The sequence below is a fragment of the Stenella coeruleoalba genome, assembly GCF_951394435.1.
Source record: "Stenella coeruleoalba genome assembly, chromosome: 7".
Lineage (NCBI taxonomy): Eukaryota > Metazoa > Chordata > Mammalia > Artiodactyla > Delphinidae > Stenella > Stenella coeruleoalba.
In genome coordinates this window covers 20,965,246-20,983,508 of record NC_137153.1, presented here as the reverse complement: position 1 = coordinate 20,983,508, position 18,263 = coordinate 20,965,246, and the positions used below count along the sequence as shown (strand labels likewise).

Here is an 18,263-nt window from a genome sequence, read left to right as displayed (position 1 = left end):
TTTATCCAAGAATGTTTTTATACCTTCTGAATAGGCACAGCTAGTTTTTAGACCAAGGTTGGGAAATTTTCCATTATTATTTATTTATTTACTTACTTTTAAATTTATTGTATTGAAGTATAGTTGACTGATAGTGTTGTGTTAATTTCTGCTGTACAGCAAAGTGATTCAGTTGTACATATATATACATTCTTTTTCATATTTTCCATTATGATTTGCCACAGGATATTATATATAGCTCCCTGCGCTCTACAGTAGGACCTTGTTGTTTATCCATTCTAATCCCAAAGTCCCAATCCATCCATCCCCCCCTCCCTCTTCCCATTGGCAACCACAAGTCTGTTCTCTCTGTGTGAGTCTGTTTCTGTTTTGTAGATATGTTCATTTGTGTCGTATTTTAGATTCTACATGTAAGTGATGTCATATGGTATTTGTCTTTCTCTTCCTGACTTACTTCACTTAGTATGATCACCTCTAGGTCCATCCATGTTGCTGCAAATGGCATTATTTCATTCTTTTTTATGGCTGAGTAATATTCCACTATATATGTACCACATCTTCTTTATTCACTCATCTGTCAATGGACATTTAGGTTGTTTTCATGTCTTGGCTATTGTAAATAGTGCTGCTTTGAACATATGGGTGCATATCATGTATTTAAAAATCCTGAGGAAGCAGAGCACAACTTACAGGTTGCTAATACTGACACTGTAATTGAAAAAAACAGGGACTTCCCTGGTGGTACAGTGGTTAAAAATGCACCAGTGCAGGGGACACGGGTTTGAGCCCTGGTCAAGGAAGATCCCACATGCCGCGGAAAAACTAAGCCCGTGCGCCAAAACTACTGAGCCTGCGCTCTAGAGCCCGTGAGCCACAACTACTGAACTTGCATGCTGCAACTACTGAAGCCCACGAGTGAGCCTAGAGCACGTACTCTGCAACAAGAGAAGCCACCGCACTGAGAAGCCTGCGTACCTCAACGAAGAGTGGCACCCGCTCGCCACAACTAGAGAAAGCCCGTGCAGAAATGAAGACCGAATGCAGCCATTATTAATTAAGTTAAATAATTAAATATTAATTAAAAATAAATAAATTTATTTATTTATTTATTTAAAAAAAGAAAAAACAAAACACACGTCAATCAATATGTGTAAAACTGTAGAGAAGTGAGCTGTAAGTAAATATGGAACTGTAGAAGTACTATCCTATTTATACTGTCTCACTGAGGAAATTATATTGTGCCATGGATATAAATACAACTCTGCATCATCAATCCCAAATAATTATTTCCAGCTCTGACGACTCCTCCAACTTACTGTTCTGTCAACGTCAATCTCTGAATGACTAACAGACAACTCAAACTTGGCGTGACAGTAACAGAAGCTGTTCCCTCCACTGTCCTCCTGGGTCCGTCCCTTCCTCTCCTTTCTCCCCATTTCACTGAAGGGCACTGACATCTAATAAAAGATACTGTTCGTCATCATCTTTCACTCACCCCTCCCACATTCTGCACAAACAAGAATCGTGGACCCTCTGTCCAAAACCCTCCCTCACCCCATCCACTTTTCTTTCTTTTTTTTAATTGAGAAAGTTTGTGCTATAACATTAGATCCCCAGGGCTTATTTATTTATAAAATGAATTTATTTATTTATTTATTTATTGGGTCTTTGTTGCTATGCGCGGGCTTTCTCTAGTTGTGGTGAGTGGCGGCTTCTCCTGTTGCGGAGCACAGGCTCTAGGTGCGCGGGCTTCAGTAGCTGTGGCACGCAAGCTCAGTAGTTGTGGCTCGCGGGCTCTAGAGCGCAGGCTCAGTAGTTGTGGCTTACAGGCTTAGTTGCTCCGCGGCATGTGGGATCTTCCCGGACCAGGGCTCGAACCCGTATGCCCTGAATTGGCAGGCAGATTCTTAACCACTGCACCACCAGGGAAGTCCTCCAGGGCTTATTTATCTACTAGTTTCAAGTTTATACCCTTAAACAATCTTCGTCCTATTCCCCCACCCTGCAGCCCCTGGTAACCACCCTTCTACTCTCTGTTTTTACAAGCCATTATTTTTCAGATGCCACATATAAGTGAGATCGTACAGTGTTTGTCTTTCTTTTCTAACTTACTTCACTTTGAATAACGCCCTTAAGGTCCATCCGTGGTGTTGCAGATGGCAGGATTTCTTTCTTTCTCATGGCTGAATAATATTCCATCATATGTATATGCCACATTTTTTTCTTTTTTTTTTTTTGCGGTATGCGGGCCTCTCACTGTTGTGGCCTCTCCCGTTGCGGAGCACAGGCTCAGCGGCCATGGCTCACGGGCCCAGCCGCTCTGCAGCATGTGGGATCTTCCCGGACCGGGGCACAAACCCGTGTCCCCTGCATCGGCAGGCGGACTCTCAACCACTGCACCACCAGGGAAGCCCTATACCACATTTTTATTCATTCATCCATGGATGGACACTTAGGTTGTATCTTGGCTAGTGTGAATAATACTGCAGTGAACACGGAGGTGCTGATGTCTCTTTGATAGCCTCACCCTATCCACTTTTCTTTATCTCCATTGCTACCATCTTGGTCCAAGTTACCATTTTTAGCTTCCTACTACATCTCCCTGCCTCCATTCTTGTCCGTAGCAATTCATTTTCTTGTGTAGTTTAAATTTTATTTTATACCTAAAGAATCCATGTATATTGTTCTAAGCTTTGGAATTAAGAACTGGAGTCCTCTGCTTCACCACCTCCCCTAAGGCAGCCATTCACAGTTCATACTCAAGACTGGGACACCAGAAAGCTTATTGTATGTGGGTTAGGGGGGAAGGCTTGTTGACTGTGGGATGATCCGAAAGAAACCACGGTGTCAGTGACTGGAGGTCTTTTCGTTTGTGCTGCTCAGAAAATTCAGCTCTCCTATCCTGGCATAAGATATGAGGTGTGGTTGCCACTTTTTCCCCATAGAGCTACTCAGTAGGGAATGCTGCTTAGTAAGTAGAGCCCACATTTTCATCATTTCCGCCTTTTCATCATTGGTATGAGATCCCATCTTGATCACGTACTAAATCACTGTATGGAGGGTCGGGGGGAACCTCTTTCTAGATGTTACGTATTCTGCATGGGTCTCTGTCAGTTCATGCACCAGGACCACACTGTTTCCATTATCAGTATGTTTTATGACCTAGTAGTTTCTCTTCATTCCTCTTCTTTTTCAGAGTTTTCCACCTTCTTCCTTTTTGTTTATTTTTTCATGACTTTGGAATCATGGAATTTAAAAATTAATTTAGGGGAGAATTTCTGTGTTTATAAAATAGCATGTTCTTATCCAAAAGCATGGTATGACTTGCCCTTTGTTCAAGTCTGCTTTTGTGCCCTCCTGTGGTGTATTAACATCTTCTGTGTAGAAGTCTTGAATATTCCTTGTTATGTTGATCCCTAGATATCTTTGCTTTTTAATTTAATTACGGTGAAATACATATAAAATTAAACTTACCATCCTAGGCATTTGTAAGTGTATAATTTAGTGGCCTTAAGTATATTCACGTTGCTGTGCCTTGGTATCTGATCATTTTGGGTTTTTTCTTGTAGGGGTCATTTCTTCTGTTATCTTCGGCACGGTTATTATTTATATGAAATCCATCTCTAATGTATTTCCAAATATGTTAATTTTGACCCCACTACTTAATTCTCTCCTTATTTGTGGTAGGTTTTCAGTTGGCACCCTTTGTGAATGGATTGATTATGAAGAATACAATCATTGCTTTCACATGATAGCTTTACCCCCTTTTTTGCATTTTTATACTTCCGATTCCTCTCTTTTATCTGTCCTGAGTGGTAGCCAGTACAACCACAGTCATGATGGTTGGCGGCCTCACCTCATTCCTGACCTTCATGGGAATGCCTTGAGTGTCCATTTGGCATGCACTTGTTTTGAACCTGGCACGTGTATGTATATGCGTGTGCAATTTTTGTGTTTGATAAATCATCAAAAATAAATGATTGAGTCAAAGGTATATACAAATATTTCTGTGAATTTTTGCAGCTGAATATTTGTTACATTCATCTCCTTTCAATGAATTGATGTGTTGCATCAATCTCTTGTGTTGCGTGTGTGTGTTTTTCAGTGGTCTGACAAGCCCTGTGTACCCCATTTGCTTCAGAGGGACACTTACTATGTGTATACCCAGCAAGAGCTTAAAGAGAAGCTGTATCAAGAAATCATATCGTATTTTGACAAAGGCAAGGTGAGTGTTGGGTGGTTTGTTTTTGTGTGAAGGCAAAGGAGGAAATGACCCGCAATACTTACACACTGCAGTTATGATCTTCACCAGCCAGAGTTAGCGCAGAGACCTCTACAAGACAGCCCAAACTTCAGACACCAGCTGCAAGTTCAGGGGTCCCCAGGCCACCCACATTTCTGACCAATTGACTATAACTTTGGGGAGGGAGTGCCTCTGGTTCCCCCCCTCGGGTTTGATACTATACTAGAACAATCAACAAAACTTGGTAAAATGCTGTTCTTAATGATTACAGTTTTATCATAAAGGATACAAATCAGAACCAGCCAGATGAAGAAATACACAGGGCAAGGTCTAGGAGGGTCCCAGGTGCATGGCTTCTCTGCCCTCTCCCTGTGGATTCAGACACATCACACTCCTGGCGAACTGATGTGTTCGCCAACAAGGAAGCTCATTTGAGCTCTGTGTGCAGGGTTTTTAATTTTTTGGGTTTTTTTTGCCGCACCACACGGCATGCGGGATCTTAGTTCCCCTACCAGGGATCGAACCCACGCCCCTTGCAGTGGAAGCGTGGAGTCTTAACCAGTGGACCGCCAGGGAAGTCCTGTGTGCAGGGTTTTTACTGGGGTGTCGTTGTATTGGCTGGACTGATTGAATCATAAACCACATGAATAAACTCCATCTCCAGCCCCCATCTCCTCCCTGGAGGTCTGGCTGATGCTGTCTAGCTCAAGGCTCCAACCCTCTAATCAAATGGCTGGTGGTTCTGGCAGAGGCGAGCCCCCCCTGCCCACCATGAGTCACCTCGGGAGGTATCAACTCCCGTGTGGTCTGAGAGGTCCACCATGAATAACAGTGACACTCCTGTCACTGGGGAAATTCCAAGAGTTTAGAAGCTGCCTCCTAGGAGCTCAGAACAAAGACCAGCCAAGTTCTTTATTATGCAACAGTGACTCATAACTTATGCTTTACTATTCCCATGTGTATCTTTGAATTCTGATATTTTTAATGGGAGAGGAAATGAATAGATTAATTAAGGTAAGAAAAACAATAAACAGAGATCAGTTATCTTGAGGACACATAACCCAAGGGAGAATACAGTGGGCAGCCAAGAGGGCCTCCCTCTCTGTAACCTTAATTGTACCTTTTACATTTTGCTAAGGGCCAGGAGCTAGTATAATCCTTTTCAGTGCATTCTTTAGAGGTTGTTAGCGAACACCTGGGGCACATCCCATCCCCAGGTCGCTGCCTGCCCGACACCTTAGGCTGTACGTAACAAGCAGCTTAAATGCCTATGAGGAAGAGAAAGTAAAATAAACATATAAACTGGGCCACCAAGTCCTGGAATCTGTGATTAGCTGCAGAAGGCATGTCCAGCTGGAAGACTTTTAAATTGAAAATTGAAAAGAAGCATAGAAAGGGTAGGGGGAGAAAAAAAGTGTGTGCTATTGAAACAAAACCGATTCCAGATTTGACTTTTTTCAAGGCGCTGCCACTTCCAGCCACCACTCCTGTTTTACCAGTGGAACCTGTTGATTAAATAAATAATCATCATGATAAAATAGCTACCCTCGATTTAGTGCAAGTTACTGTTTTGGGTGATTTTCAAGCTGCTTTTCTAATTTAATTCTCCCTGTAACCCTGTAAGGTAGCTCTTATCTCTATTTTACTGAGGAAGAATTTGAGGCCCAGAGAGCAAATATATTTGCTGAGACTTTTCAGCCTCTGCATCCCTTTACCCTCTTAAAAATCACTGAGGACCCCCAAGAGCTTTTGTTCACATGGATTATGTCTATTGATGCCTGTTCATTTCTAGTCTTTGAAATTAAAACAAAATTTTTAAATATTTACTTGCTTGTTCTTTTAACAATAACACACGTATTGCCTGTTAATATAAATCGTATCTATTTATGAACAATGACCATATTTTCCAAGAAGTGAGCGATGTGAGTGGCATTGTTGGACATTTTTGCAAATCTCTTTATCATCTGGCTCCATAGAAACAGCAGGATTCGAATATCCACTCCTACATCCAATGTGTTGTTACACATCCTATAGCCCCTGGGAAACTCCACTGTAGGCTCATGAGAGAATGAGCATTGCAAAAAGGCAAGTAAGATTAGTATTGTTAAGAAGATGGTTTTGACCTCATGGACCCCTCGAAAGGGTCCTGGGGACTCCCAGAGACCAGGGACCACACTTTGAGAACCTCTGTGCTAGGCTGTCTTCCTGTCTCTTCCATTGAGTTACCATTTGGTGAATGAGGAGTGAACTGGGCCCCGTGGTGCTGTTGACTGGCCTCCTGCACCAGGCCCGGCTGAGGCCCATGTGGCACATTTCAAAGAGTTTCCATGATCCAGGCCCAGAAATTTCAGAAGGGACAAATTTGGCAAACAATATTAAAAGATTTAATTAATTAATTAATTAATTATTTTTTTGCGGTACGCGGGCCTCTCACTGTTGTGGCCTCTCCCGTGGCGGAGCACAGGCTCCGGATGCGCAGGCCCAGCCGCTCCGCGGCATGTGGGATCTTCCCGGACCGGGGCACGAACCCGCGTCCCCTGCATCGGCAGGCGGACTCTCAACCACTGCACCACCAGGGAAGCCCCTAGAAGATTTAATTTTAAAATGTTTTTACAACTGTATGGGAACTGTACACACGTTCCTTCGGCAGCCAGAAACAGTGGAACTTAGCATGTGGTTAACAAGACTGACGTAGGAAATTTCCAGATGTTGCGTTATTAGCAGTATCCAGCTAAGAGACATTTTATGAAATACCAAAATGATCAGAGTTTCATCGGTCTGGGATGCTAGCCTCAGATGCCAGATATGTGCCTTCGGCTGTAATTTACATGTGAGGCATTTCCTGAAGCTCTCTCTGACTATGTACATAGTTTAGTTAGAAATAGGAAATCAGGGCCCTAACTTGGAGAAATAGTTTCCCAAATTCCACACAACAGTATGATCAGACTTTCTTTCATACCTCCACTCCTCCCAAACAACCTGACTCAGAAGGAACACACACACACATCTCAAAACCAGAACAAGAGCCCACACCAACTTCCTTTCCCCTCCAGCAAGACTTTCATGCTCTCAAAGACTAGGTCTTTGGAACTGGTTCCACTCCACTTTCAATGGTCATTGCTCTTTAAACTCAGCATTGCTTTGTTTGAGGACACATGGTGTTCTTCATGTTCTTACAAACAGAATTAACAGAAAATGCCCCCTGGTAAAGCGGCTAAGGTACAGTAGATTTTTGATGTCAGAAAACAGGGTTAGTTGATCCAAGCCGTGAGGAACGTCGGGAGTGTCCGCAGAAACTCAACCCACCTGACTCCCTAGTCATTGCCCAGTGACTCTCCAGTGGCTTTTTCAACTGGATCAATGACTGCTTTGTTCTCCACGGGTAACCCTCCTTTTCTTTTTCTGAAGATGTGGGAGAAGGCAATCAAGCTGAGCAAAGAGTTGGCTGAGAATTATGAGAGCAAAGTATTCGACTACGAGGGCCTGGGTGATCTCCTGGTGAGTCTGGGTCAGAAGACGTCGAGCCTCTGGCAGGGGTGCTATTCGTAGTGTTTGTGAAAATGGTTTTGTAAGTTTAAAAAAGATAATTGATGTTCTTTACCATGGAAAAGTACACCTTGCTTAGAATAAAAATGAAGAGAAATGAGGTCTAAAAGCTGTTACCGCTATTTGTCCAGATTATCTTTGATGGGGGCTCAGGATCCCCGTCTACAGCCCTCTCCTCTGTGCCTTTTGCTCCTCTGTGGACCCTCCATATCCCAGGCCCGGCACCCCTTTCCCCTCTCACTCACTCTGCCTTCCAGGAAGCCTTTCCACGTTTCAGATGTTTTCTGACATCTGTTCATCAGAATTACTTGTCCTGTGGTCCACATCCTCAGGGCTCTGCTGAATGAATGAACTGCTCATCTTTGAGCTCTGTTTTTTATGTTTATTTTCCAATTTTAAATCTTTTTTTTGTTTGTTTAAAAAATTTTTGTTTTTAGTTTGTTTTTTTGTTTGTTTTCTATTGTTTCTTATTGTTTTTTATCTTGATTCTCCAGTTTTGCCTTCCTCCTGCTTCAAATGTCCCCGGACATCTCTGCTCTTACAGTCATCCCGTCCTTGTGTATTACACCTGGCTGTTGGCACAGGTCACCTATTTCAAAACAGTAAAGCGAAACAAAAATAACCTTTTCCATGCCCAGTGGGGGGGGCCAACACCATATTACATTGGGTGATTTTCAGTGGAGGAGTCACAAAAGGTCAGGTCACCCATTGTCATGTAATAATTGGAGGAGATAGTTGTCAAGATCACTTTGAAAAGAATTTGCCCCTGTATGGTACCAGCTCCTGCCATCATGCAAAGAGTCACAGATGAATTTCACAAACTAAATTGAGCTGAGGCATGAGCAATGTAACAAGTTACCTCTCTAAGAAAACATTGTGATAGAATCCTTCACTGAGGTAGTGTAGTAATCACCTTGGCTCTAACCATGGTGGGAGGGACAGCTGTCAAAGCCCCCAGGTCTGGCTACCTATTTTGCTTCCTTTAAGGCTGACGCTCTATGCCCTGGTTGGGAAACCGCTCCCCACAGGAAGCATTAAAGATAGGGGTGGTACCAGTATATACAATGGAATATTAGCCATAAAAAGGAATGAAATTGGGTCATTTGTAGAGACGTGGATGGATCTAGAGACTGTCATACAGAGTGAAGTAAGTCAGAAAGAGGAAAACAGATATCGTATATTAACGCATACATGGTACAGATGAACCCGTTTGCAAGGCAGAAATAGAGACAGATGTAGAGAACAAACATGGACACTAAAGGGGGAAAGTGGCGGTGGTGGTGGTGGTGGGATGAATTGGGAGATTGGGATTGACATGTATACACTAATATGTATAAAATGGATGACTAATAAGAACCTGCTGTATAAAAATAAATAAAATAAAAATTCAATTGCAAAAAAAACAATAATAAGGGTGGTACCAGATTTGAAAAATAGAACACCACCACCACCTTCTGGGCACCTGTAGCTGAACCGAGGCCTTGAATCGAAACCACCTGCATGAACTGGAAAGTTCTCTCTTTCCTCATATGTCTCTGTTCCAGTGCAGCCACCCACCTGAATCTCAGAAAGTGCTTCTTAACCTTTTAGGGGTCCTGAATGTACTTCAAGAAACTGGTGGAAGCTAAACCGTCCCTCCCTCCAGAGGAGAATGCACACACATCTGTCCTTCTACACATAACTGCAAGGATTCCCAGACCCTCCCGGGCCCATTCGTAGATGCAGGTCCAAAACCACCAATCCAGGGAAAGGATAATTCTTTGGCCCAAAAGATATTTTACAAAGACCTTTCATTTCTCTCTGTTACGTGGGAAACAACAAAGCAAATAGTCTGAGCTTTTTTTTTTTTTTTTTCCAGCGGTGCCCTTGTAACCTCCCTATGGAATGTCTTGTTTTGTTTTCCAGAAAAAAAGAGCCTCATTTTATGAGAACATCATTAAGGCAATGAGGCCTCAGCCTGAATACTTTGCTGTTGGCTACTACGGACAGGGCTTTCCTTCTTTCCTACGGGTAAGAAGCCTGAGGGTGGTCTCTCCAGCCATTAAGCCCTGCAGTCTGCAGGAGGGAAGGTCTTCATTTCTTTTCCAGATGGGTCTAGCGTGTTAGCAGCTGGAGACCCCTGTTCTCACGGTGGGAGGTTAGGGAGGGAAACCACTTCCTGAGCCGCTGGTCTCTTCACCCCCCGGCCACCTCTGGTATTCTGGCAGTTCTTTTGTAAAATGACTTCTCCCAGGTGGAATGGAAAAGGGAAAAACAAAACCATTCCCTCTGCTGGTCTGCTGAGGGTCAGCCTGTGGGGGTGGGGGTGGGGGAGAAGAGTGTGGATTGATGTATCTAATTGTTTATTTTATTTCCAGCTAGAGCTAGTTTGAAAACAAATATCCCCAGGACAAGACTGCAAAAGGTTCACAAAAATAAAAACAGTTTTGTTGGAAGAATGAGAAGGACCATGTTTATCTTGTTTCTCAAATTTTTTTAGAATGTAATACTGATTTTACAATCGAAAAAGCAACCCCCCCCAAAAAAGCCCCTCTTATTTTCTCCCACAGAAAAGAAGCCTCTATTAGTGCTGAGCTATGTTTAAATATATATTATCCATCTTCCTTCCCCTAATTAAAAAAGAAAGAAAGAAAAAAGTGGAAAGGAAAATACATTCCTTATAGCGCCTAGTAAGGAAGTAGTTTATTCATTCATTCAATAACTGTTTGCTTAGGGCCTACTGTGTGCCAGGCATTAGAGATACAGTGCTGATTATAATCAGATGTGGTCCTTGCTCTCACGGATTTGACAACCTAATGGGTGAGATGTTAATTAAATAATCGCACAAACAAATATGAAATCGAAACTGACCAAGACAGGAATTCTGTGCTAGATGAGTTGGTTAAGCAAGGAGTATTTACCCAAGTAAAATTAAAACCTGTGTTCGTGTAAAAATTGTACGTGATTGTTTATAGCGCTGTTACTTATAATCACTGAAGACTGAATACAGCGCACATCTCCCTCAGCTGGTGAAGGGATCAGCATAGTGTGGGACAGCCATGCAGTGGAAAACTACTCAGGAAAAAAAGGAATAAACTCCTGATACACGTAACCACAGGGATGACTCTCAGATGTATTGTGCTGAGTAAAAGAAAGCAGTTAGACCCTAAAGGCTACATACTCTGTGATTTTATTGATATGACATTCTGGCCAAGCCAACACTTACCATAGGGATGGAGAGCAGCTCAGTGGTTATTGGATCTGGTCAATGGAGCCGGTGGGGCGAAGGTTGGGCTACAAAGAGACGTGGGGAGATTTTAAGTGGTGATGAAACTGTGCTATCTCTTAATTGTGGTCATGGTTATGTTTGTCAAAACCTGCAGAATTTTACACTAAAAGGGGTAGATTTTTACTATGCGTCAATTATACCTGAATTTTTTAAGAATCGGGAAAGACTTCCCAGGGAACTTCTGCTTCAGCTGGGATTTGAAAGGTGAACTGGGAGTCAGGAAGGTTAAGGGGATAGGAAAAGGCGCTCCAGGCAGAGGAAATAGCAGGCAAGGGCATGGCAGGGGCTGGGAGTGGAAGACGAGTGCTGTGGGAAGAGAGGGAGCTGGGGTGAGCAGGGAAGATGAGGCAGGAAGTGTGGGAGGGGCGTGCGGGGCTTTGGGGACCACATAGCGTGTTTTGTTGGCATCCAGAGAGCAGAGGGAGCCATTGTAGATTTTTCAGTGTTGGCAAGGTCGTCTGGCTTCGGTATGGAGAATGGATGGGACGTGCTTGTAGATAAGCCCCTAGAGACCATGGCAGATGTTCTGGGAAGAGATGACAGGTTGGCCTAGGGAGGTGGCTTTAGAGAGGAAGGGAAAGATTAGTGTGATGGAGACGCAGTAACAGTATTTGATGATTGATGGGATATGGCAATGAGCAAGTGGGAGGTGGTAAGAATGATTCCTGGCTCTCTGGTCTGCATAATTGGCAGGGCAGTGGATCCATCCACTAAGATGGCAACACTGGGAAAGGGCAGAATCATGGAGGAGAGAATGAATCCACTCACTGAATAGATATTTATTGAGCTCTTATCCGTATCTTATCATGAACGATAGCAAATTTAAGACCAGAACCTACTGCAGACCCATATTTATGGACCTTGCTGTACTATAGGCCAGGGGGCAGAGTCTTATACCCAAATCCTTGAAATTGTAGAGCTTCTGTTCTGGCTTGGAGAGACAAATAAATAAATACTACGATAAATACCTGAGTGTGTCAGATGGCCTAGAACAGCACCTCATACAGGGTAGACACTCAGCAAGTATCGTAGAGAAAAATGCGTCAGGGGAAGGTGAATGGAGAGGCAGATGGTGGGGATGGAGTTGCAATTTTAAACAGAGTGAATAGGAAAGACTTCGGTAAGAAAATGACACCTGAGCAAAACCCTGAAAGACGTGAGGGAGTAAGCCAGGCAGCTCTCAAGAGGGGGCCAGACAGTGAGAACAGCAGGTTCAAGACATGAGGCTGGAGATGCATGAACAAAAGGGCAGGTAGAGAACGGGCTCAGAGAGCTATGGGTACCAGATTGCAGAGGGCCTTTGGGATTTTTTTTTTTTTTGCGGTACACAGGCCTCTCACTGCTGTGGCCTCTCCCGTTGCTGAGCGCAGGCTCAGCGGCCATGGCTCATGGGCCCAGCCGCTCCACGGCATGTGGGATCTTCCCGGACCCGGGCACAAACCCGCGTCCCCTGCATCGGCAGGCGGACTCTCAACCACTGCACCACCAGGGAAGCCCCCTTTGGGGTCTTTATAGGTTGTTTGGTTTTAGACATACTCAATGTGAGGTAGATTTGGAACATCCAAAAAATGTGAGTCAAACATTTGCTCTATGGGTCTGGAACGCAAAGGAAAGTTCTAGGCCGGAGGTAAAAGTTGGGTTATTTACGTGTCGTTAACACTGGTTGTAGATAAGGTGGCCAAGGGAGACTGGAGTAATAAGAGTAGAGGGTCTGCAGTAGGTTCTGGTCTTAAATTTGCTATCGTTCATGATAAGATATTGACAGCTACCACACTTGTTACATATGATTATTGTGTCACATGGAATAATGGTTATGAACTGGAGGACAGCAGTGGTTCCGTGAGAACAAGAAGTCTAGACTTTCAAGTTGAAAAATTGGGGTCTAAATCATCTGCTGAGTGACTGATTTTGGCCAAATCACATGACCACCAAGTCTTGGTTTTCTGACCTTGAAGTTAGGGAAATAAGGCCCACGTTGCAGGGCTGGTTTGAGAATGAAATGAATAGCAGATGGGAGTGCTTTATAAACTGTACAGGCGTTTGTAGGTATTACGTGTTGTCAGCGTGTACTGAAAAGTAGAGAATCCACATGAATTATGTAACTTAAATGCCCTTGCATGTTACGGACTATTTCCCCAAACTCAGTATAAAATTATATCCTCTGCCCTGACCCCAAGCAGGCCTCCATCTCTTCTGTTTTTGTCAGTGGCATCACTGTTCTTCCTGGTCCAAGGCCGTTACCTCAGAATCCTCATTGACTCTCCCATCCCTTTGCTCTTTACCAAACACCAAAGACTCAAACAGCAGTCCCTGTAGCTCCTCCTTCCCCCAAGGATTTTGCCAAGGATCCCTACAGTTGGATAGATTAGGTTGACTACACTTCCTCCTTCATCACATTGCTCCCTCCTTCTAGAACCTCCAGTGAATTTCCAGGCCTTTGGACCATTGACCCACCTTTCCAGGCCTTTCAGATTCCGGCTCGTCCAAGGATGTTTCTTCTACCTGCACTCCGTACTTTCTGCCTTGGGCCTTATTATTCTTCTTTTCACTTCCATGCCTGGCTGTCCTCTCCTCTCCCCTCTCCCCTCTCCCCTCTCCCCTCTCCCCTCTCCCCTCTCCCCTCTCCCCTCTCCCCTCTCCCCTCTCCCCTCTCCCCTCTCCCCTCTCCCCTCTCCCCTCTCCCCTCTCCCCTCTCCCCTCTCCCCTCTCCCCTCTCCCCTCTCCCCTCTCCCCTCTCCCCTCTCCCCTCTCCCCTCTCCCCTCTCCCCTCTCCCCTCTCCCCTCTCCCCTCTCCCCTCTCCCCTCTCCCCTCTCCCCTCTCCCCTCTCCCCTCTCCCCTCTCCCCTCTCCCCTCTCCCCTCTCCCCTCTCCCCTCTCCCCTCTCCCCTCTCCCCTCTCCCCTCTCCCCTCTCCCCTCTCCCCTCTCCCCTCTCCCCTCTCCCCTCTCCCCTCTCCCCTCTCCCCTCTCCCCTCTCCCCTCTCCCCTCTCCCCTCTCCCCTCTCCCCTCTCCCCTCTCCCCTCTCCCCTCTCCCCTCTCCCCTCTCCCCTCTCCCCTCTCCCCTCTCCCCTCTCCCCTCTCCCCTCTCCCCTCTCCCCTCTCCCCTCTCCCCTCTCCCCTCTCCCCTCTCCCCTCTCCCCTCTCCTGACCCTATCCATCCATCCACAACCAATCAAGTCTCGTGTCCTCCTGGAAACCTTTTCCTTCAGGTTGAGCTGCGTTGTACTGACCTTCTGCTTGTCTGGTTCCTTCCACAGTTATGGTCCACATCATACACTTAGCGTTTTCTTATACTCCGACCCCTTAACCCGCCACAGTTTTGCCTGAATGCTGAAATTGCATAATGCATGCGTCATCCACATATATCTTTCCCGGCTTGGAAACATTTTATCATCAATTCCAAAAGATCTGGCCATTTTCACTGCCCTCCGTGTTGAGCGTAGAAGGTATATTGCCTTCAAGGGACTTAAGTTATCTAAATTATCTTACTTACTTATTTGTTTACTTGTTTTCTATTTCTCTCCACCAGAGCAGAGTTACTGTTCTGTCCCTAGCGCCTGGCGTATCTCATTTGCTCGATACATACTGGTTGTGTGAATGGACAAGTGGTTTTTAAAAACATTTGACAGGACAATATGGGCCCAGATTTTAGTTAAAAAAGGATCACGTGTGGGCTTTAAATACTAAGTACTCATCTGAGTGACCATCGGAGGAGCAGGAACCTTCAAAACATGGCGACATTTGAACTTGCAACAGCTGTGAGGTGAATTTCTTCCATGCCTGGGGCCTAGAAAATTTCTTTTCAAAACATCCAATTTTATTAATTTTATTAAAGAGAAAAAGCTGCAGTTTGGAATGGAGAGACTAGTATTGAGGGTAGTTATTTTCTATGAGGCTTCAATGTGGCCATCCACGGTGATCTCCAGGATTGGCTTGGGACGGCTGTAGGTTAATCCTGTTCTCTGTTCCTGTCTCACCTGTTGTGTTGATTCGCTTCGTACTTTCGAGTTCTCTAGGCAGTGCCGCTCAAAGCGCTGGTTCCCTACCTGTTACTGGATCATGATGAGAAAGGAGCTTGCACCTCAAAAGTAAATGAATGTACTTCCTTCCTTCATTGAGAATTTCTTGCCATGAAAAGTATCAGCTAAACTAAAACAGCATGCCCGGTAACATCCTGGATTTCCATTAGGGTGCAAACTCCTTATCTCCTTGTGGATCCGTGTAGGCTGTTTGCACACCAGTTGTCATCCTTGGGCCATACTCTGAGAAACACTGCATGAAGCATTTTCATGCGTGTGACTTAACTCCACAGATAAACCGTGAGCTCTTTGGGATATGATGGTTACTGTGGGGCACATAGCAGGTGCTCCATGAGGACACGGTGGGGGTGTTGCACTTGGTCTGGGGAGGACAGCGGCTTCCTCGGGACCAGGCTCCCCAGTTGCCCCTTCACTCTTCATATTTAATTCTTTCCCTTGCTCTCCTGACCTGCAGAACAAGATCTTCATCTACCGGGGGAAGGAGTACGAGAGGCGAGAAGACTTCAGCCTGCGGCTGCTGACCCAGTTTCCCAACGCCGAGAAGATGGCCAGCACCACGCCCCCAGGAGAGGACATCAAGTCCTCCCCCAAGCAGCGTATCCTCATCCTGGGGTCACGGCTCAGGGGCTCTTGAACCTACAGCAGCCCCAGCCCAGCCAGAGAAGCCGAGGGTTCCATCCCATCCCTGCGTGCCGATAGGTCCTGGCCTCAGACTCATTTAACCATCCTGACTCAGTGTCCCATTCTGTGTAAAAGCTTTGGGAACCTAATGTCCTTAGCTCAGGGCTATGACGTAACTAAAGGAGAGAGATGAGAAGCAAATGTTGAATATGAAGGGATGTGTGTTATAGCCACAGGCGGAGCCTGAGGCGAATAGACTTCCTGTTCTGAATTCTGGATCCTGGATAAAGAGGTGTAGCTCTTTTTGGGTAACATATAATGTCATCAAAAAACCAATTGCATGCTTTTTTAAAAATGAAGATGTTATAAAAGTAAACAGTATTCTAAAAGAGGTTGCTAAGACAGAGCTGGTGTGGCATGGTAGATAAATAAGAAAAAGGGCTCTGGAGCGTATTGCCTGGGTTCGAGTCCCAGTGCTGTCACTTACTGTGTCACTTTGGGCAACTTACTTAATTTCTCTGTACCTCAGTTTTCTCACCTGTAAAGTGGGGATGATGATCATTCTTCCCCTTGGAGTTCTTGCAAAGATTGAGTATCTGTAAAATACTAGGAACAGTGCCTGGTAAATACATAATAAAAGTTCAATATGTATTAATTATTAATTATATGTATTAATTATTGTAATTAATATGTATTAATTATAATATAATAATTATAATTAATTATATAATTATATTATAATTATATATAATTATAAATATAATAATTAATTATTATATTAATTATTATTGGTCAGTAGCTATAGAAAGATACACAGCAATGATAGATCAGTAGGCAGACCTGCCTTTCAGAGGAGAGTGGAGTGGCCTCTTAACACAGTGGATGCTTGGAAAAGAAAGGTTTTCTGGGAAAAATTGTTTCAGTTGTAGGGATTCAGTAAATGCTTGCGGGGCCTCCTTGGGATGGGATGAAAAGAGGTCTTCATGAATTGGATGTAGAAACAGGAGTCCCAGAGTCACGTCTGCATAGCCAATTTACCTTGGCAAGTTGCTTAGTTTCTCCAGGCCTTGGTTTTCTCATCTATAAAGTGTGAGGGGAGCTCTGTTTCTCCCAAATATCTAATAGCATTTCTGTGAAGATCAAATTAAAAAGATCATTTATGTGAAAACGTTTTGTAAGCTGTAATAGCTTAAGGCATAGCCCAGTGGTTCTCAGGTTTTATTATACTTAAGAATCACCATGGAGAGATTCTAATTCAGCAGCTGTGAATTCTAATTCTGCATTTTGAGTAAATCTCCAGGTGATTCTGGTGCCAGTGGATGGCACTCTTCACGTTGGGAAATACTGGGAGTGAATGTTAGGTCTAGACCCAGTGCCTTAAATTCTAGTTTCAATGCTATAGATTTGGAAGCATTGTTGGTAAAGGCAAAACAAAGTCATGCCTAAGATCAGATCATTAAGTGAGAGAGGGAGACCTTCCCCCTGAGCTGGGTTTGACGTCTGACTTCATTTATCAGTTGTGTGATCTGGGCTTTCTCAGACCCTCAGATTCTTCATCTGTAAAGGGGATTAATAACATCCACCTGGAAATTGTTGTGTTTATTGGAGATGACCTATTCAAAGCACCTATTACAGTGCCTGGCTCTGGTACTTGGTAAACAAGTGGTATCCAAAGATAACAAGAAATTCCTGTTGCCCGGGCTCTGGAATCTGGCTAATTCAGAGGGATGCTTGTCCAAAAGAAATGATTTTAGATAATTGCCAGTCACCTGTTTTCCTGAAATTTCATTAATGTCTGTTTCCCTAAGACAAGGTTGTTTGCCACGTGTCTGACCAAAAAATGTCCCAAGATTATGACTTAATAAGGCATTTTGGCAATATCTGAGGGAAACCCATTTTCAATGTGGTCCTGGCATTTGGTTCAAAGGAATGATTGGTGTGGGTACCATTTCCATCGGTAAAGCAGGAGGAACAGGTGGTCCTTTTTGCCGTGACAGCTTAGTGGCCCAGCCCTTTTCCTTCCTTAACGAGCTCCTCAGACATGCAGTGTTTCACCGTAAAGCCAGTGATGAGCCTGCCGCCCAGCTACAAAGATAAACCAGTTCCAGAGCAGATCTTAAAGTAAGTGGGTTTTTTGGTTTGTTTTTTAAACCATGTGTCTCACACACTTCTTTATATAGAAGTCTATCAAAATTCATTAGAGTTTGGAAGACCTCCTGTTGTCTTCGTCCATTTGGTCTGCCGTAACAGAAGATCACAGACTGGGTGGCTTAGAAACAACAGAAATTTATTTCTCACATTTTTGGAGGCTGAGAAGTCCAAGATCAAGGCACTGGTGGCTTCAGTGTCTGGTGAGGGCCTTCTTCCTGGTTCGTAGGTGATCATCTTCTCACTGTGTCCTCACATGGTGGGAGGGGTGAGGGAGTTATGTGGGGCCTCTTTTTTAATAAGGGCACTAACCACGTTCATGAGGGCTCCACCATCATGAGCTAATCACCACCCAAAAAGCCCACCTCCTAACACCATCACATTGGGCATTAGGAATT

At 44.4% G+C, this 18,263-nt stretch overlaps 1 protein-coding gene across 1 annotated transcript in view; it reads left to right on the top strand.

The window, feature by feature from the left end:
• Positions 1 to 18,263, top strand: part of DOCK5 (dedicator of cytokinesis 5) — a 224,045-nt gene that overhangs the window by 171,511 nt on the left and 34,271 nt on the right. The window contains exons 38-42 of the mRNA XM_079927762.1: positions 4,106 to 4,225; positions 7,652 to 7,741; positions 9,695 to 9,799; positions 15,551 to 15,692; positions 17,757 to 17,838. Of these exons, the coding sequence (XP_079783888.1) occupies positions 4,106 to 4,225; positions 7,652 to 7,741; positions 9,695 to 9,799; positions 15,551 to 15,692; positions 17,757 to 17,838 (539 nt within the window). The remainder of the gene's footprint in view (positions 1 to 4,105; positions 4,226 to 7,651; positions 7,742 to 9,694; positions 9,800 to 15,550; positions 15,693 to 17,756; positions 17,839 to 18,263) is intronic.